Source organism: Pteropus medius, unplaced genomic scaffold (assembly GCF_902729225.1).
Source record: "Pteropus medius unplaced genomic scaffold, Ma_sr-lr_union100, whole genome shotgun sequence".
NCBI classification, from domain to species: domain Eukaryota; kingdom Metazoa; phylum Chordata; class Mammalia; order Chiroptera; family Pteropodidae; genus Pteropus; species Pteropus medius.
The window spans coordinates 9,316-27,597 of record NW_024347128.1 but is presented as its reverse complement, the minus strand read 5'-3'; the positions used below and the strand labels follow the sequence as shown (position 1 = coordinate 27,597).

The 18,282-nt window shown below is 34.5% G+C and overlaps 1 protein-coding gene and 1 pseudogene across 1 annotated transcript; one reads left to right on the top strand and one right to left on the bottom strand.

Annotated features, from left to right (window-relative positions):
- Positions 1 to 8,984: 8,984 nt before the first annotated feature.
- On the bottom strand, positions 8,985 to 10,016 carry LOC120614146 (trace amine-associated receptor 7a-like). The gene has a single exon (XM_039876931.1). It carries the CDS (start codon positions 10,014 to 10,016, stop codon positions 8,985 to 8,987), a length of 1,032 nt encoding a protein of 343 aa, XP_039732865.1.
- Positions 10,017 to 11,156: 1,140 nt separating this feature from the next.
- LOC120614149 (trace amine-associated receptor 6-like) lies at positions 11,157 to 16,020 on the top strand (annotated as a pseudogene).
- The last annotated feature ends 2,262 nt before the right edge of the window (positions 16,021 to 18,282 follow it).

The window sequence follows — 18,282 nt, the reverse complement described above, 5'->3', positions numbered from 1 at the left end:
TATCTCATAAAATCTATTCCAACTGAATAAGTAGTTAGTTCTTATCATTATCTAAATTCTGTTTGTTTAAACTTAAAAAAAAATCTTTCTTTGCATTAGCTGGTACCTATCTGAGAAGTAGTAGTCTTCCAAGAGTGGTTATATGATGCATGTAAGAATGCCATATTTTATTAGCTTTCTTTTCCTAATTTATTAGAGCTAGAATTACACCCCAAACACTCTGTCCCCTCAGGAAAGTAGCTTAATAATTTCAAATACCCAAAGCCCTTAAGCTTAAATCCCCATAGTGCAATGTGCAGAAGGAAAGAAACTTTAAATAACAATAATGTTTTTGCTAAAAAGCATTATATGCCCTTCTAATATCTTGATGACATTTCACCTTTTTGTGAAATTGAAATGGAAATAGAAATAGTCCTTCACTTTAAAATATATTTCTAAAATTCGAAAGCCATATTTTTTATTTTTACTTCTTTTTACTAAAAAGATTTTACTGAAAAGATGTTTCTGATAAATGATTTCTGGTCATTTTTACAATCAGCTTTTTTATATAATGTATAATTTATATTTGAAAATTTCACACTTTTTTTAGGTAAATATGAGGATGATCTTTTTATATATTTTTTAATTTATTCATTCCTTTATTTATCTATTCATTCATAGTGACGTTGCTTAACGAAATCCAGTCAGTTTCAGGTGTACAATTTAGGAATAATGCATATATATATATATTGCATTGTGTATTCACTGCTCATAGTTAGATTTCTTTTTATTCAGGTTACAGACATGATAAATGCATCCACACACGTCCACAATCAAGGTATGGAATACTTCTAACACCTCAGCAATTTTATTTGCGCCCTTTTGCACTGTACCTCTTCCCATATTTCCCTTCTTCTATCCTGGGCGATCTCTGATACCCATTCTATCACTGCAGAGTAATTTCCCTGGTCTAAAAATCTCATCTAAATAGCATCATACACTACATAATCTTCTGTGATGAGGCGCTTCCTCCCAGGTCAGTGTTCGTGGCATTTATTAGGTATATTAGTAGTTCATTCCTTACAATTGCTAAAGTGTATTCCATCATATTAATATACCACAATTATTTTATCCATATACCTGTTAATAGGATTTTGGACTTATGTTCAGTTTAGGGCTATTATTAAAAGTGTTGGTATGAGCATTGTATACAATTCTTTACATAGACATATGTTCTTCTTCTTATTATTATTATTTTTGGAAATACCTAGGAATAGAATTGCTGGATCATATGGGAAGTGTATGGTTAACTATACAAGAAACTACAAACTGTCTTCTAAAGTAATTGCACCATTTTGTACTCCCACCAGCAATCTATATATGTTCCAATTGCTTCAAGTCCTGTTCAACACTTGGCACTGTCTTTTCTTTTTATTTTAACCATCTTAGATAATGTGTAGTAGGATTTTGTTTTTAATTTAGGAATAATGATGTTGAGAGTCTGTTTATGTTATCTCTGGTCTTTAATGTATCCACTTTGGTGAACTGCCCATGAACATTTTGCCCATTTTTAATGAATTTTAAAGTTTTCTTATTATCGAGTTGACTGTTCTTTAGAAATATGTGTTATGAATATTGGACTCTTTATTTCATTGAGTATTTTTTGAAAAGTCGAAAGTTTAAATTCTGATGAAGACCAACTTATAAATTTCTTGTGTCACAACTATTTTTTTCCTGCTTCTTCTAGAGTTTTTATAATTTTAGTTCTTGTAGGTCTAGGATTCTTTTCATATTAATTTTTAATATGTTGCAATGGAGAGAGTGAGATTTTTTATTATTGGTAGAAGTTACTTGGATATTCAGTAATTCCAGCAGCATTTTTTGAAAAGACTGTTCTTTCTCTAGTAAATGATGTTTGTTCTTTTGTCAAAAACCATTCAACCATATATGTGTGTCTCTATTTCTGGACTCTATTCTAATCATTAACTTCTCTATCTATATTTCGGTCAATGCATTATTGTCTAAACTGATTGTTTGATTTTCTTAGAAGATTTTATTTGCTTTTATTTTTCCCCCCTCTTTAATTTCAACCCTGACTTTCACAACTGACCTTTGGTTGTTGCCATTTCCTCTTAAGAACTGAATCTCTGAAGATGGGTGTCTGCTCTGACAGGCTCCTGGCATGCACCTGGCGTCTCACGCAGCTGGGGGTATGGTCCATGGCTCCACCTGGGATGCAAACCCAGGACCTTCTGAGCGTAAAGCAGACATGGTAACAACTACACTATGGAGACACCCTCTAAAATACCACCTTTGATATTAAAATTATTAATGATGAAGACTGTAATTCTTAGAAAACTTGGGTTTCAGAAACATCAAGGTGGTTAAATAATTTGGGAAACCAACAGGCAATTGCCAGACATTTACTTTAACCAACTGAGAGCTGGGAAGAAAAAAAAAAGGAAGATATCTAGCTCTTTGTTTTATAAATGCATTTATTGGGATTAAGGTTTGTCCAGATTCTTCTTGGAATAAGCTCCACACCTCCCACCCTACTCCCACTTCCAGACCACAAGAAGCTAGGCTTTCATCTCTGTCTTTCTTTCTCTGTCTCTCTTTCTTGCTAGCATAATATTTCTTCGCATCGTTTTCATCTGCTGACAATGATCTAAAAATCGTAGCTACTGCTCTATTCATTCTCATTTATTTTTTTCTGATGTATATTATGTCATTAATTTACAACTATTAAAGTAGCATTTTTGTCTAACCTTTTTATTGGAAAATTTTGGGCTACACTTTCCCGTCTGGCTGCTTATTTCACTATCACGAACTACTGTCTTTCATCTTTATAATACTATTCCAATATGTATTCATATAACCATTTCTCTGAGTACTTCTTTAAAGTTTTTTTTCCACCTCAAAATTGAAAGCTTCATGAGGCGTATTTTGTGATCATGGAAAGAACCATCAGCAAATGGTACAATTTTTGTAATAGAGATTGTCCCTTGAATGATTGTTTTCTTATTCCATGAGGTGTGTTGTTCTACTTATGAGCATGATGGATTTCAATTTTCTGTCTTTTTTGTTTCTAGTAACACTATCCAAAGTTTATACATTGTCCACAATAAAAGTTACAATGTATTGTAAGTTATGGGAAAAAGATGGATTTTTCAAGAAATGTTGATGTGTCATATAATCTTGGGACATTATGTCATTAAGCATCTTGCTTCATTCATTTCAGAAAACCAGAACGAATTTCTTTCAGATGTTAGAAAATTAGAGAAAATATAGCTTTTGTAATTTTTCATTGCTATAATTATAATAGAAAACTCAAAGAAAATTATGCACTCAATTTAAATATTTAAACTTCAAAAGAAAACGGTCATGTTAAGGGGAAAACAAAGACAAACTTGGGAAAAATCATTGGTGTAGGGAGCTAAAGGGTTAAGTGAAGCTCCCAAATTCAAAGGAGTGCATGGATTATCTCAGGAGGCCTGCTTGCATGTAAAAGGGAAAAAGCTGGTTCTGAGGAATTCCAGGAGGAAGATTAAGATTAGAAACAAGAAGTATGAAGGAAGTTTCCATTGTACCTTGATCTTCAAAATGTTACTTTAACTATGTTATCTTGGGACACACAAAGGAACAGAATATGTATAAAAAGGAGCCTAAGAAATAAACTCGGAGAGACAGTTGTGAGATCTGTTCTCCCTCCTGCACCCTATTTGTCTTCTCTTTTTTCTCAGTCCCCGCTCCCCCATTCAGGAACCTGGTTTGACTTGGTTGGCTGGCTTCCTAGACATTGGTAGCATACATGATGAAAAAGAGTTAATAGATTTAAAAGTGTAAGCTTTTTACAAAATAGTAAGAAAGCAATGAACATTACTTGAAATGAACGAATAGGCCATTTTTCAGAGGAAAATTGCAAATGACCAAAAAAATACATTAAAATACCATTTGTACAATAATTTTAAAATGTAATAGAGTTTGATATGTCAAATTGGCAGATATTAGGAAGATCAACAATACTCGATGTTAACTAGTGTCTGGGAAACTGAGCACTGCCCTGAGAGTTGAACATGCTCATATAGATCTAGGGAAAATATATTTTACTTTCTCCTTTCCTGGATGGATTAAAATATTTGTATAAAAAATTAAATCATACATGTCACGTGACTTTATACTTCTATTTCCATCAAGTAATCCTAAGAAAAGAGCCAGGCAAGGAAGCAAACATGACCAAAACATTCATTGTATAAGCCTTAATTATTAACTGGAAAAAACCTACATCAATATAGCATAAATTAAAGAAATTACGTTCTGCCGATGTAAGGGAATGTTATGAAGCCATTAAAAACTGCCAAAAAGTTTGTGTACATTGATATGGAAAAACAACCACAATATATTTTGTGACTAAAAACAACAAAACCAAAAATCTCTAGCCCAGATTGTAAAATAGTATATGTAATTATGACCCCTATATATATACTTCAATATGCCTTTAAAAATATAACTTTATGTGTAATGGACAGTGTATATGTATGAGAGAATTTACTTTGTAGTTTATTTCTATCGTTTTAATATTCGTGATGATATAAATACATTGAAATTGCTATTACCAATACACATATCTATTTTCATCTGAGCATTGAAGTTAGGTCTGTCCGTGTGTCTCATTTTATTTTTACAGAATATCTTTGAGTGTATATATCTGAGATATTTTTTCTTATCTACTGAAGCAAACCTATAGCTTCATTGGCATATTTTAGGGACTACATCTGAAAGTGATTGAAGTATCTTAGGAATTACATCTTAACATTAACTATTTTTAATATAAATATTTGCTGCAGATCTTTAAGATCCTCCAACTTTTCTTCTCTACTATTAATTATTTGCTATATCAGGAGCTATGGGAGGTATCAAGTCATTCTTTCACCTTCCGTTTGTATTTATTTCTACTCTTTATGTTATCTCTTTAAAAGTGAAAAAGAGTGTCAGCCTTTTAAGTAAATCATCTCTGAAGTGTATGGGAGTGTGAGATAGGGCTCGTTAGGACAGACTGACGGACATTGCAGAAAGATGCCTTAATGATTTCTATGGTCCTTCCAGTGGATGAACTCAGACGTTTGTTAATGAGAGCAAGGGGAGAGAAGAGTTTTGTACTCTTGTCTCTTAACATGAGAGGCAAGAGGCACCTGAACACAAAGCAGAGTCAAAGTGTTAAACTGTAAATGCACAGCGGATAGTAATGATAATACACAGTCAATATATTTAACTAACAGTCAAAGTAAATTTTCAAGTGATTGCATAACTGAGCCGGTTCTTGCTTTAGTTCTCACATAATTCGATTGTGTTTAACAAATATTTCTTAGAAATGTATGTTAACTATTTATGGAATATTTTTATTGGGGTGAGAAACAACATAAAATAAATCTTTCCCAAATCTGTCTCCACATGAGCAAATCTTCCTTTGTCATCCCTTCATGAGATCTCAGGCAAACCTCAGAGCTGTCTAGTCACTCTGAGTGTTAAAGATTTTCACTATGGTCTGTTTAGTTCTCCATTTGAGAACTACAGTCTACATCTAATTGTACCCAGGGGTAGCGTGGACTAAGCTTAAAAAGCCTGGTTTTAGGGAAATAGCATGTTTTGGTATTTCATTCCTTCTCTCACTCTGCTTTCTGCTCTATTCCATTGGGAGAAGGAGAGAGTAGAAGAAAAGAAGTATAATCATTTGATACCAAATCTGATCTCCTTGCAACCTTCACTTGGCTGTCATGCCTACATCATCTGTGTAATGAGCCTTCCTATAATGACCCTGTCATGCAGCACTTATATGGGTTCTTCAGGCATCACTGCAGGAGGCACTTTCATGCCCAGGTTCCTAATCTTGTGATCAGCCCTGTACTGACATTTTCAACATCTTCCTCAAATCCTATGCGATGTGTCACAGACATTTTGTGTACTCTAAAATGGAAGGCCAGCCAGAAAGGCCAAGCCTGACTGGCTTCCTGTGTGTATTAGAAAATAAACAATAAATAATAATTTAGTAGTTTTGAATACATTCTTAAGTTTCTCCTATTTAAGCTTTCATGACCAAAAATAAATTTGTTGATAATTTCTCATCAAAAAATGAACACTTAATTTCCGAGTTATTTTAAGGGTTGATATTTCAAAGCATTAAAAAAAAACAAAAAACAAAAACAATTGTGGCAAAATGTGGGCAACGACCAATCAGGATGGACACTTTTTTGAGAGATAGAGCAGGCCCTGCAGGTTACCTCCTTCGTCTTGCATTCATGTTTCAGTTGAATTGATCATGTGGAATCTTTGGAGTTTGGAGAAGAGAAGCAAAAGGTAAGGACACAAGGTGTTGCAGAGAGTTCAGGGTAATAGATATTTCCCAACTAGTATTTAATCATTTCAACACTTTCCCAGTAGGAATGGTTGAATTGGTATCTATGTCTGAAGATCAGCCCAGTTAACATAACTGAGCACATAGTTTTATTTATCTTATCTGAAGTCCCATTGAAATGACTTCAAAAGCATATCTGAAAAAAAAAAAGTGACATGGGATTAAATTGACTAAAAAAAACAGAGTGGAGTAAAATAGAACGCAAAATACACTCAGTGGAGGTTACTAGAACAGTAAGAGCTATTCTCATGAATAGAGCTTGAGAGAAATTCTAAATCCCAGAAAGAGCAATCAAAGAGTAAAAGGAAGAAAACAAAAGCAATTGTTCAGAAAGTTCCTTCTGGCTTAAGGAAAGGTCTAAGGCTTCCAATTAAAAGTATCCACCAAGTGCAAAAAGGTAAAATAAAAAACATACAGGGAACACATTCAGACAAGTATAAAGAGAAAATCTTAAAAAGCTTTAGGACAGGGGCCAGAGAGAGGAAGTTAATTTAAGACAAAGGAATGAACATCATGCTAGCCTCACACTTCTTATCAGTACTAGGTCTTAAAAGCCATTGGAGAAATGCTTTTAAAATTCTGAGGGATTTTTTTTTTAAACCAGAATTGTAATTCTAGTTAAAATTGTCACTATAATTGAAATCCTATAAAACCCCTGAAAGCTATCTGAGAGATTTGTATATACAAAATAGATGACCATAAATCTATAGGACCAGATAGGCCAGATCTAATGGAGAATAGTTGAGGCAAAATCCTCAGAAAGGAGAGATTGCGTTGTGAACAGATATTGGAAGAGATGAGGATGGACCAATCTAGGCCCTGTGGACAGATGGACACCACTGGAGTGTAGCTATCCCTGTACATGAATTCATGAGACTCTGGTTGTCTGACTTTGCTCAGGGTACTTAAGCCATAGCTTGCACCTAAAAAAGCATGGCTGAGAATAGATTATTTAAAAGGTACCTTTCAGTTTTAATATTTTGTGAGTTCTTCATCACAGTCCAATGACCAAGTGGCAAGGAGAATGTAAAAAAAAACATAACATTTTTGATTTGGGAAATTTTTTTGTCTCTTGAATTCAGCTACCAATGTCCTGCAGTTAGAGATGGGGCTCTTTCCAGAGGACAAATCTCTTTTGTGAAGGAAGGAATCTTTCGTGGTTGTGACACTTACTCTCTGCCTCCCCCCACTCCCTCCCCAGCCAGGGGCTTAATCATCTGTAAAATCAAGTAAAGACAAGAATTTCTCAAAGGAATGATATAATCAGAAAGAATACACTCTTAGAAAAGGTTTACCAATTCGAAGCATTTGTGTGATAGAAATTATGTGCTAATAGATAATGTTGATTTATATCAGTTAGAAATTAAAGAAACAAGCAAGAAATGTTTGATATATATTTACTCTTGCCCAAAATATGATAACCGGACTTTTAAAATCTTGATGTCTTCTGTAAAAAGGTTAGAGAATAGAGTCAAGTCATTTATTGTTCATGGGGCATACAGCACCTACAGTTTGACTACCAAGAACAATTCTCTGAAATAACTGACTTGGTTTATCCACTATGGATTACATAACTGTTGTTTCTCTTTGTGCTTTGGAACCAAGTTTGTGGGTCCTACTACATTTTCTAGTCTATGTCTTGGCTTCATTTTATTTCCTCCATTTTAGTTTTCTTTCCTGTTTTGAATACATTTTTAAGCTATGCTTTTTGTTTATCCTTGAAGTTCCTGTCCATAATTTTGAATGAAGTGCAATTTAAGTGAATAAAGAATAAATTAATTTCAAAATAAAGTAACATAACAAAATAAAAATAACAATCTCAATACCCTAGCTTAAATGAATTTTAATTGGTACAACATCTGAACTCTAATGTAATTTTAGACTTAACAGTAAGAAGCTCACTGAATGCATGCTGGTTACCTTTCCCATTATAAATTGATATTATAGTTATTCCCAAATAACTAAATCGATATTACACTTAATAGCTCTAACCCTTGACTGATTTTACCTGACTCTGAAATTACAGATTTAGATCTGCAAATTAGAACACCAGACAATACATTCTCACTCCTTCATCCTCTATGAGCAAAGGGCCACCACCTCTCTAAATATATATTTTAGTTGCATTTATATTTTAACAGAAGAATATTACAAAGCAGCTGAGAGAAGATATAGACAGGGGTTGAACTGTTATAAAGTATTAAAAGGCAGGATTTAGGTGATGAGTATATATCAGATCCTTTATATATTCTTTTACATTTCTCAAGATTACTGCAAGAGAGGAGTTATTAACCAGAGTAATATAATAAGGACCAGAGGATGAAGCAACCTAAGATCACAGTGTTAAATGTCAGAGATGGTATTGCAATCCAGGCGTTTAAGGCTCCAAGGCTGCGTTATTTCCATTACAATCTGATTTTAATGTTATATTTACCAAAGAACATTGTACCTGATTTTAAGTGTTTGGGTCAAAATTGAAGCATAATTCAATTATTTTACCTAAGAAGATCTTGCATATTTATGATCAATGTTTTCCCCATTGTGAGTCCATTGAGAATCTATTTTAAATCTTCTCCCAGTCTAAAACCAGAACCTATACAGAAAATAAATTCATTGTTGAGGAATTTTCTCTTAAGACTTGACCAGTGACGATTTGCTTCATGGCTTTTCGAAACCAAGGATAAAATAAAGCATAAATCAGGGGGTTCATTGCAGAGTTATAGTAAGCAATCCAAAGTAATATTTCAAAAATATATGTGGGTGTGATGAAACCTAGGAAGGCATCAATTATTGAATCAATGAAGTATGGCAACCATGAAACCAGAAATGCTATCACTGCGATGCCCAGTGTTCTCGCTGCTTTTCTCTCCCTCCTGGCCACTCTGTCTTTGTAGCTATCCGATGATCCCACAGTTTTATTGCTCATACTTTCCATTTTCCTAGCCTGTTGTTTAGCAATGAGGAAAATCTTGGAGTAAACAATGATCATCACAAGCGTGGGTATGAAAAATAATAGAAAATTTACCAATACCCAACTTTGATTCACTGCACCTTGACAGCCTCCCACACAGGTGAGAGCACTGACTAGTTCCTCCAGCCCAACCTCATTTGCACCAGTGCTAATAAGAGTAAAAGAATAAATAATGGAAAAGAGCCAGGAGAAGGCAATACACATGACAGAAACTGATATGGAGATTCTTGTTGGATAGAGCAGAGGGTCGCTGATTGCAATATATCTATCCAGAGAAATGAAACATAAGTGGAAGATGGAAGCATAGCAGAAGGACCCATCGAAACAAGTGTGAAATTTACAGTAACTCTCCCCAAAGTACCAGCAGCCTTCCAGGGACCTCACTGCACTGAAGGGCATCACAGTCACTCCCACCAAGAAGTCAGCGCAGGCCAGGGAGGCCATCAAAAGGTTGGTTGGAGAGTGCAGCTGCTTGAAATGAAGAATCGAAATCATCACCAAGAGGTTTCCAAACACAGTCAGCCAAGATCCAAAGCCGAACACTGTGTACAGAATCAGGCGGGGTCCAGGCGAGTAGGGAATTTTGACACAGGATCCATTCAGGTTCTCGAAGCAGAGCTGCGCAGCTGCAGGAGGGGGCAAATCACTGCCCATGATTCTCTGTTTTGACATCTGGGAAAGCTATTTCTTTAAATACCTTTTAAAAAGGTATTTAAAAATATCTTTTAAAAAGGGGTATTTACAATATGTCAGTAATTGCCAGTACTTTCTGTTCCTATTTCTTTGTAAGTACAAATCCTTATTTTCATGTTTAGAAATTGATTCATACTTTTATCACATAAAATCTACTCCAATTGAATAAGTAGTTAGTTTTTATCATTATCCCAAATTCTGATTGTTTAAACTTAAAAAACAAAATCTTTCTTTGCCTTAGCTGGTATGTATCTGAGAAGTATTAGTCTTCCAAGAGTGGTTATATGATGCATGTAAGAATGCCATATTTTATTAGCTCTCTATTCCTAATTTGTTAGAGCTAGAATAACACCCCAAACACTCTGTCCCCTCAGGAAAGTAGCTAAATAATTTCAAATACCCAAAGCCCTTAAGCTTAAATCCCCATAGTGCAATGTGTAGAAGGAAAGAAACTTTAAATAATAATTATTTTTTGCTAAAAAGAATTTTATGCCCTTCTAATATCTTGATGACATTTGACCTTTTTGTGAAATAGAAATGGATATAGAAATAGTCCTTTACTTTAAAATCTATGTCTAAAATTTGAAAGCCATATTGTTTATTTTTACTTATTTTTACTAAAAATATTTTACAGAAAATATTTTTCTGATAAATGATTTCTGGTCATTTTTATAATCATCTTTTTTATATAATGTATAATTTATATTTGAAAATTCATGCTTTTTTAGCTAAAAATCAGGATGATCTTTTTTATTTATTTATTTATTTATTTATTCGCTTATTTATCTATTTATTAATCTATTTATTCATGGTGACCTTGCTTAACGAAATCCAGTCAGTTTCAGGTGTACAATTTACGAATAATGTATATATATATTGCATGGTGTATTCACCGGTCATTTTATATATAGATAGATATAGATAGATAGATAGATATAGATAGATAGATAGATATAGATATCTATATCTATCTATCTATCTATATCTATCTATCTATCTATCTATCTATCTATCTATCTATCTATCTATATATATATATATATATATTGCATGGTGTATTCACCGCTCATAATTAGATTTCTTTTTATTCAGGTTACGGACATGATAAATGCATCCACACTCGTAACCACCTCCACAATCAAGGTATGAAATACTTCTAACACCTCAGCAATTTTATTTGCGCCCTTTTGCACTGTACCTCTTCCCATATTTCCCTTCTTCTGCCCTGGTCAGTCTCTGATACCTATTCTATCACTGCAGAGTAATTCCCCTGCTCTAAAAATCTCATCTAAATAGCATCATACACTACATAATCTTCTGTGATGAGGCGCTTCCTCCCAGGTCAGTGTCTGTGGCATTTATTAGGTATATTAGCATTTCATTCCTTATGATTGCTAAAGTGTATTCCATCGTATTAATATACCACAATTATTTTATCCATGTACCTGTTGATAGGCTTTTATACTTGTATTCAGTTTAGAGCTGTCATTAAAAGTGTTGGTATGAGCATTGTATACAATTCTCTGCATAGATGTACATTCTTCTTCTTATTTTTTGGGGGGGAGGGGAAATACCTAGGAGTACATGGGAAGTGTATGTTTAACTCTACAAGAAACTACAAACTGTCTTCTAAAGTAATTGCACCATTTTGTACTCCCACCAGCAATCTTTAAATGTTCCAATTGCTTCAAGTCCTGTTCAACACTTGGCACTGTCCTTTCTTTTTATTTTAACCATCTTAGATAAAGTGTAGTAGTATTTCTTTTTGAATTTAGGAATGATGATGTTGAGAATCTGTTTATGTTATCATTGTCCTTTAATGTATCCACTTTGGTGAACTGTCCGGGAACATTTCGCCCATTTTTAATGGATTTTAAAGTTTTCTTATTATTGAGCTGACTGTTCTTTAGAAATATGTGTTATGAATATTAGACTTTTTATTTCATTGAGTATTTTTTGAAAAGTCGAAAGTTTAAATTTTGATGAAGACCAACATAAATTTTTGTGTCACAACTATTTTTTTCTGTGCTTCTTCTAGAGTTTTTATAATTTTAGTTCTTATAAGTCTATGATTCTTTTCATATTAATTTTTAATATGTTGTGATGGAGAGAGTGAGATTTTTTTTATTATCGGTAGAGGTAGTATTTGGATATTCAGTAATTCCAGCAGCATTTCTTGAAAAGACTGTTCTTTCTCTAGTAAATAATGTTTGTTCTTTTGTCAAAAACCATTCAACCATATATGTGTGTCTGTATTTCTGGCCTCTTTTCTAATACATTAACTTCTATGTCTATATTTCGGTCAATGCCTTATTGTCTAAACTGATTGACTGATTTTCTTAGAAGATTTTATTTTCCTTTATTTTTTTCCCCCTCTTTAATTTCCACCCCGACTTTCACAACTGGCTTATAGTTGTTGCCATTTCTTCTTAAGAACTGATTCCTGAAGGTGGGGCGTCTGCTCCCCCAGGCTCCTGGCATGCACCTGGGGTCTTGTGCAGCTGGGGGTATGGTCCATGGCTCCACCTGGGAAGCGAACCCAGGACCTTCTGAGCGTAAAGTAGACATGGTAACAACTACACTATGGAGACATTCCCTAAAATACTACCTTTGATATTAAAATTATTAATGATGAAGACTGTTATTCTTAGAAAACTTGGGTTTCAGAAACATCAAGGTGGTTAAATAATTTGGGAAACCAACACGTAATTGCCAGACATTTACTTTAACCAACTAAGAGCTGGGAAGAAAAAAAAAAGGAAGATATCTAGCTCTTTGTTTTATAAATGCATTTATTGGAATTAGGGTTTGTCCAGAATAAGCTCCACGCCTCCCACCCTACTCCCACTTCCAGACCACAAAAAGCTAGGCTTTCGTCTCTGTCTTTCATTCTCTGTCTCTCTTTCTTGCTGGCATAATATTTCTTCGCATTGTTTTCATCTGCAAACAAAGGTCTGAAAATCCTAGCTACTGCTCTATTCATTCTCATTTATTTTTTCCTGATGTATATTATGTAATTAATTTACAACTATTAAAGTAGCATTTTTGTCTTAACCTTTGTATTGGAAAATTTTGGTCTACACTTTCCCGTCTGGCTGTTTATTTCACTATCACTGTCTTTCACCTTTATAATACCATTCCAATATGTATTCATCTAAACATTTCTCTGTGTATTTCTTTAAAGTTTTTTTTCCATCTCGAAAATGAAAGCTTCATGAAGCTAAAGATCATATCTCTTTGTTTCATTACTTTGCATCCAACTCCTGGCATTCTATCAATATGTATTAAATAGAAAAATTCATTAATGAATAATTCTCAGAATAATGGAGGGAAATACAAAGTTATTTCTTTACCAAAAATGAAAATTGTTATATGATACTTTTTTATTACCTAGAATAATAGTTTTCAGTGGGGCAGGCTATTGAGCCATTTGTGCCCAGAAGACATTTGTCGATGTCTAGACACATTTTTGGTTTTCACACTTGGGGAGATTTTATTGGCATCTACTGGCATCTAGTAGTAGGGATCCTGCTAAAAGCCTGCCAATGTACAGGACAGATCTTCATAGCAAGAAGTTCTCTGACCTCAAATGTTCATAGAGCTGAATTTGAGAAAGGCTGGCCTAGACCTTTGTCTATATGAGCATTGACACTACAAAATTAGGCTCTCAAAAATATTAGCAGAAATCTAAAATATTGTTCATTTCTTGATTAAGAATCATATGGCCAAATGGATTAATAATAATACCCATGGCACTCTTATAATTTGAAAAGCAAGTTCACAAATATCTCTAAGGTCACAGCTCTGCAGGGGTAAGAGTCTTAGCCTTTCTTTAGGAAGGCTGAATAAGGCTATTCCTTGCTTTGCAATGTTCCAGCATTCCAGGGATGGCAAATGACCAAGGAATGTGTTCCCATTTTACAGCTTCCTTCTCATTGTTTGACTTCTTTTAGCATTGGGAACGGGAAGTTCTATCACCTGGAACCACAAACCAATGTGTAGTTCGAGGGTTTCCTGCCCCTTTCTCACATTCAGAGACACACCTGGCAAATATTCTATCAGTGAAAATGTCTTGAGAGGAGAACCGACCTCTTTTCTACCAGCACCTCAAAAATGCTGCTGTTTCTAAATACCATGTTGTTTTTTAATGCTTTGGTGTAATATACTATATCAATCTCAAGTGGTCCTCAAGGTATGTTACCTTTATCTGTTTGTTGGTTACCACTGCAGATGCAAAAACATGATGCATAACAGGAGAGAACAAGCCAAGTACTGACACTCACTGCTTGCACCCTACTGTATCTCTAACTAAAACCCAAAAAGGTGGCCTGTCAATATTGAGAACAGGGAAACTGTTCAATTCTAAAAAGAAAAAAATCTTTGGTCCAAGAAATGTAACAACTAACCTACTTTAATGTAAAGAGCTGTTTTGTAGAATAACTTTCTCGGTAATGGCTGTTAAAAATCATCTTTCAATTTCACAACTTGCACTACCGAACCTCTATCTAGGGATTCGTCCATTGTTGGCGTCTATTTAGGAGGAAGGACTGCATGCTTTAGGCAGGAACCTAGTCAGACAACTCAGAAACAGAGGCGACGTGATCCTTCAGCCTTATAATTCCTTCCTAGATCAGTGCCCACAGCAAAGAGAGATTCTGGAGGTAAAAAAAATATATATATATATATATATTTGACTTAAAGGAATTTGTATCAGATGAAGGGAAAGAATCATTAGTTGAAATGAACCTCTAGTAAACTCGTACCTATAATTTTTGTTGGATCATATTTTGTTAAACATTTGAGATTTATAATAAAAACTGGCAAATGGAAGAAAACATGAGTAGTAATAGCTGATAATTCCCTCAGTCATCCTGGCGTATTTATGTTTCTCTCTCAGGAATATTGAAGTTAGAATCTCATAGTTCTCATGATAATCAAGAAGGACCGAATTCTCCAAATATAAAGAGAAGCGGCATGAGCAGCAACTCGCTCCCACTGCAGCTGCGGAGCTGTGCAAAGAAAATGTGACTGGATCCTGTGTGAAAACCCCGTACTCGCCAGGACCCTGCCTGGTTCTCTATGCACTGTTTGGCTTGGGGCTGTGCTGGCAGTGTTTGGAAACTTCTTGGTGATGATTTCAGTCCTGCATTTCAAGCAGCTGCACTCTCCAAACAACTTTCTCATCGCCTCGCTGGCCTGCGCTGACTTTCTGCTGGGCTTCAGGGTGATGCCCTTCAGCATGGTCAGGTCCGTCGAGAGCTGCTCGTACTTCAGGCAGAGCTTCTGTACTTTCCACTCGTGCTGTGATGTGGCTTTTTATTACTCTTCTCTCTTCCACTTGTGCTTCATCTCCATCGACAGGTACATTGCTGTTACTGACCCTCTGCTCTATCCTACCAAGTTTACAGTGTCTGTGTCAGGAATTTGCATCAGCATCTCCTGGATCCTGCCTATTGCATACAGTGGTGCCGTGTTCTACACTGGAGCCTATGACGATGGGCTACAAGAATTAGCTAGTGCCCTCAACCGCATAGGAGGTTGTCAGACAATTGTAAATCAAATCTGGGTGTTGATAGATTTTCTATCCTTCTTTATACCTACCCTTGTTATGATCATTCTCTACAGTAATATTTTCTTGTGGCTCGACAACAGCCTAAAAGGATTGAAAATACAGGTGGCAATACAGAATCATCATCAGATAGTTATAAATCCAGAGTGGCCAAGAGAGAGAGGAAAGCAGCTAAAACTCTGGGGGTGACAGTGGTAGCATTTATGATTTCATGGTTACCTCACTTATTGATGCCTTTGTTGGCTTCATAACTCCTTCCTATCTTTATGAGATTTACCCTTGGTGTTATATTATAACTCAGCCAGGAACCCTTTGATTTATGCTTTATTTTACCCATGGTTTAGGTAAGCCATAAAATTTATTGTAAGTGGTCAGTTTTTGAGGACAGTTCATTAGCGATGATTTTGTTCTTTGAACAAATGTAAGCAATTAGATTGAGATAGTTGAAGATTTCTTTACACTGTCCAAGTGAAATGAGTTTTTGAAAATCAAGTTATCGACTATTATTAAAAAGAAAACCATATTCTTCAACTTTAATAGGGTAAATCACTGTTTTTCAATTATATTAGTATGTGTACTTCTCTCATACTTCCCCTAAAATATTTATTTGACTAATAAATGTTAAATCCTATTTGTTAAGTGTTGCAGAGCTCCCCATACCCCAATCCTTGCAGACACTTCCCTCCTTCCATTTTCTTTTTTATTCCACTGACTGTTTCCTTGGTAACCTAAAAACATCTTTGTTTTGTTTGATTTCTTTTCTTCTTTCTTTACAAAGTCTTCTACTCACACTCAACTTGTCAAAAATTTCTCTGTGATTGACTTCATGGAGCTGTTGTTTTTTGTTGTTATTGATATTCCTTCGCTTTGCTTTGCTTATTTTCCCCAGAGAAACTTTTGGGTAGCAGTCAATCTATTATGCTTTATGTCTGTATGGTGTCTGTGTCAGGCATTTGCTTCATTATCTCATGGCTCCTGCCCCTTGCATACAGGTGCCCATGAGGATGGAATGGAGGAATTAGTTAGTGCTCTCTGCTCCATAGGTGGTGTCAGCTTGTTGTAAATCAAACTGAATATTGATAAAATTTCTATTATTTACACATCTCTTATGTTAAGATGATACAGTATATTTTGGGGGAGTTGGAAAACAGACTAAAAAGAATGAAACTGCATTATCAGAGAATGGTAAAGCCAGAGTAGCTAAGAGAGAGGGAGAAAAACAGCTAGAACGTTGGGTTCACAGTTAGTGTTTTTGATCTCATGGTCACCACATATATTTGATTCATTCACTGATTGGTTTTGGGTTTTATAATCCCTTCTTATGAGATGTTTTGTTGGTTCAGTATTTTTAATTCTTCTCTAAATCATTTGATTTAAGATTTTTTTACCCTTTGTCTAGAAGAGCAATAAAATTTATAAGTGCCAAGTAATAAATGAGAGTTTATCAACCATAAGTTTATCTATAAATAAGCCTCAATTTCAAATTGATGGTTTGAAAGATTTGAAGTTGAAATGGTTACATAATGGAAACTTCTCAATAATTATGATATGAAATACATGCATGGTAACGATTCATTAAATAGGTGAGGAAAAATGGCACCTCGATTTCCACACCATAACATTTATGCTTTCTCTTTCTTGGTGAATTGAACTTCTCTAAGCATTTGATACAAATGTATGTACTAAGAGCGGTGAACACGAAGCTCATAATATCTAGTCTTCTCAAATCTGCACACTTCCCTGTTCTGTCAGTTGTTAATTATTTTATCTTTGTAGGCCTCCCGTATCTTTCTAACCTTGCCTACCACGCTTACCTTTCTGTCATTTTCAAAGGTTTCCTGATTTTGTCTTTACTGTGACAATTTTGTATTCCATGTCTTTTTGTGGACTTGGTAACTTTGCTTTCATTTTGAGCAGCCTCTTTCTGAGAGTAGGTTTTTCTGGATCTCCTATAGGTCTATGAGGAATATACACAAGCCATTTTGACTCAGTACAAGATTCATATTTTATATGTTGGGGGCATATTTTGAGATCATGGAAATAACCATGAGCAAATGGTACAATTTTTGCAATAGAGATTGTCTCTTGAATGATTGTTTTCTTATTCCATGAAATGTGTTGTTCTACCTATCAGTAGAATGGACTTCAATTTTCTGTCATTTTTTTTCTAATAACACTATCCAAAGTTTATACATTTTCCACCTTAAAAATTACAACGTATTGTAAATTATGGGAAAAAGATGAATTATATAAGGAATGTTGATGTGTCACATAATCTTGGAGGACAATGTTGTTAAGCATCTTGCTTCATTCATTTCAGAAAACCAAAATTGATTTCTTTCAGATGTTAAAAAATAAGAGAAAATATAGATTTTGTAATTTTTCATTGGTATAATTATAACAGAAAACCAACAGAAATTTATGCACTCAATTTATATATTTAAACTTCAAAAGAAAACAATCATGATAAGGGGGAAAAAAGACAAACGGGAAAAATCCTTGGCACTATACATGATGAAAAAAGGTAAATAGGTTTAAAAGTGCAAGCTTTTTACAAAATAGTAAGGAACCAATAAGCATTATACGAAATGAACGAATAGATCATTTTTTAGAGGAATATGACAAATGGCCGAAAAATACATTAAAATGCCAATTGTA

Excerpts from the sequence above, each read along its gene's own strand:
- LOC120614146 (XM_039876931.1), bottom strand. The coding sequence starts at position 10,016 with ATGGGCAGTGATTTGCCCCCTCCTGCAGCTGCGCAGCTCTGCTTCGAG.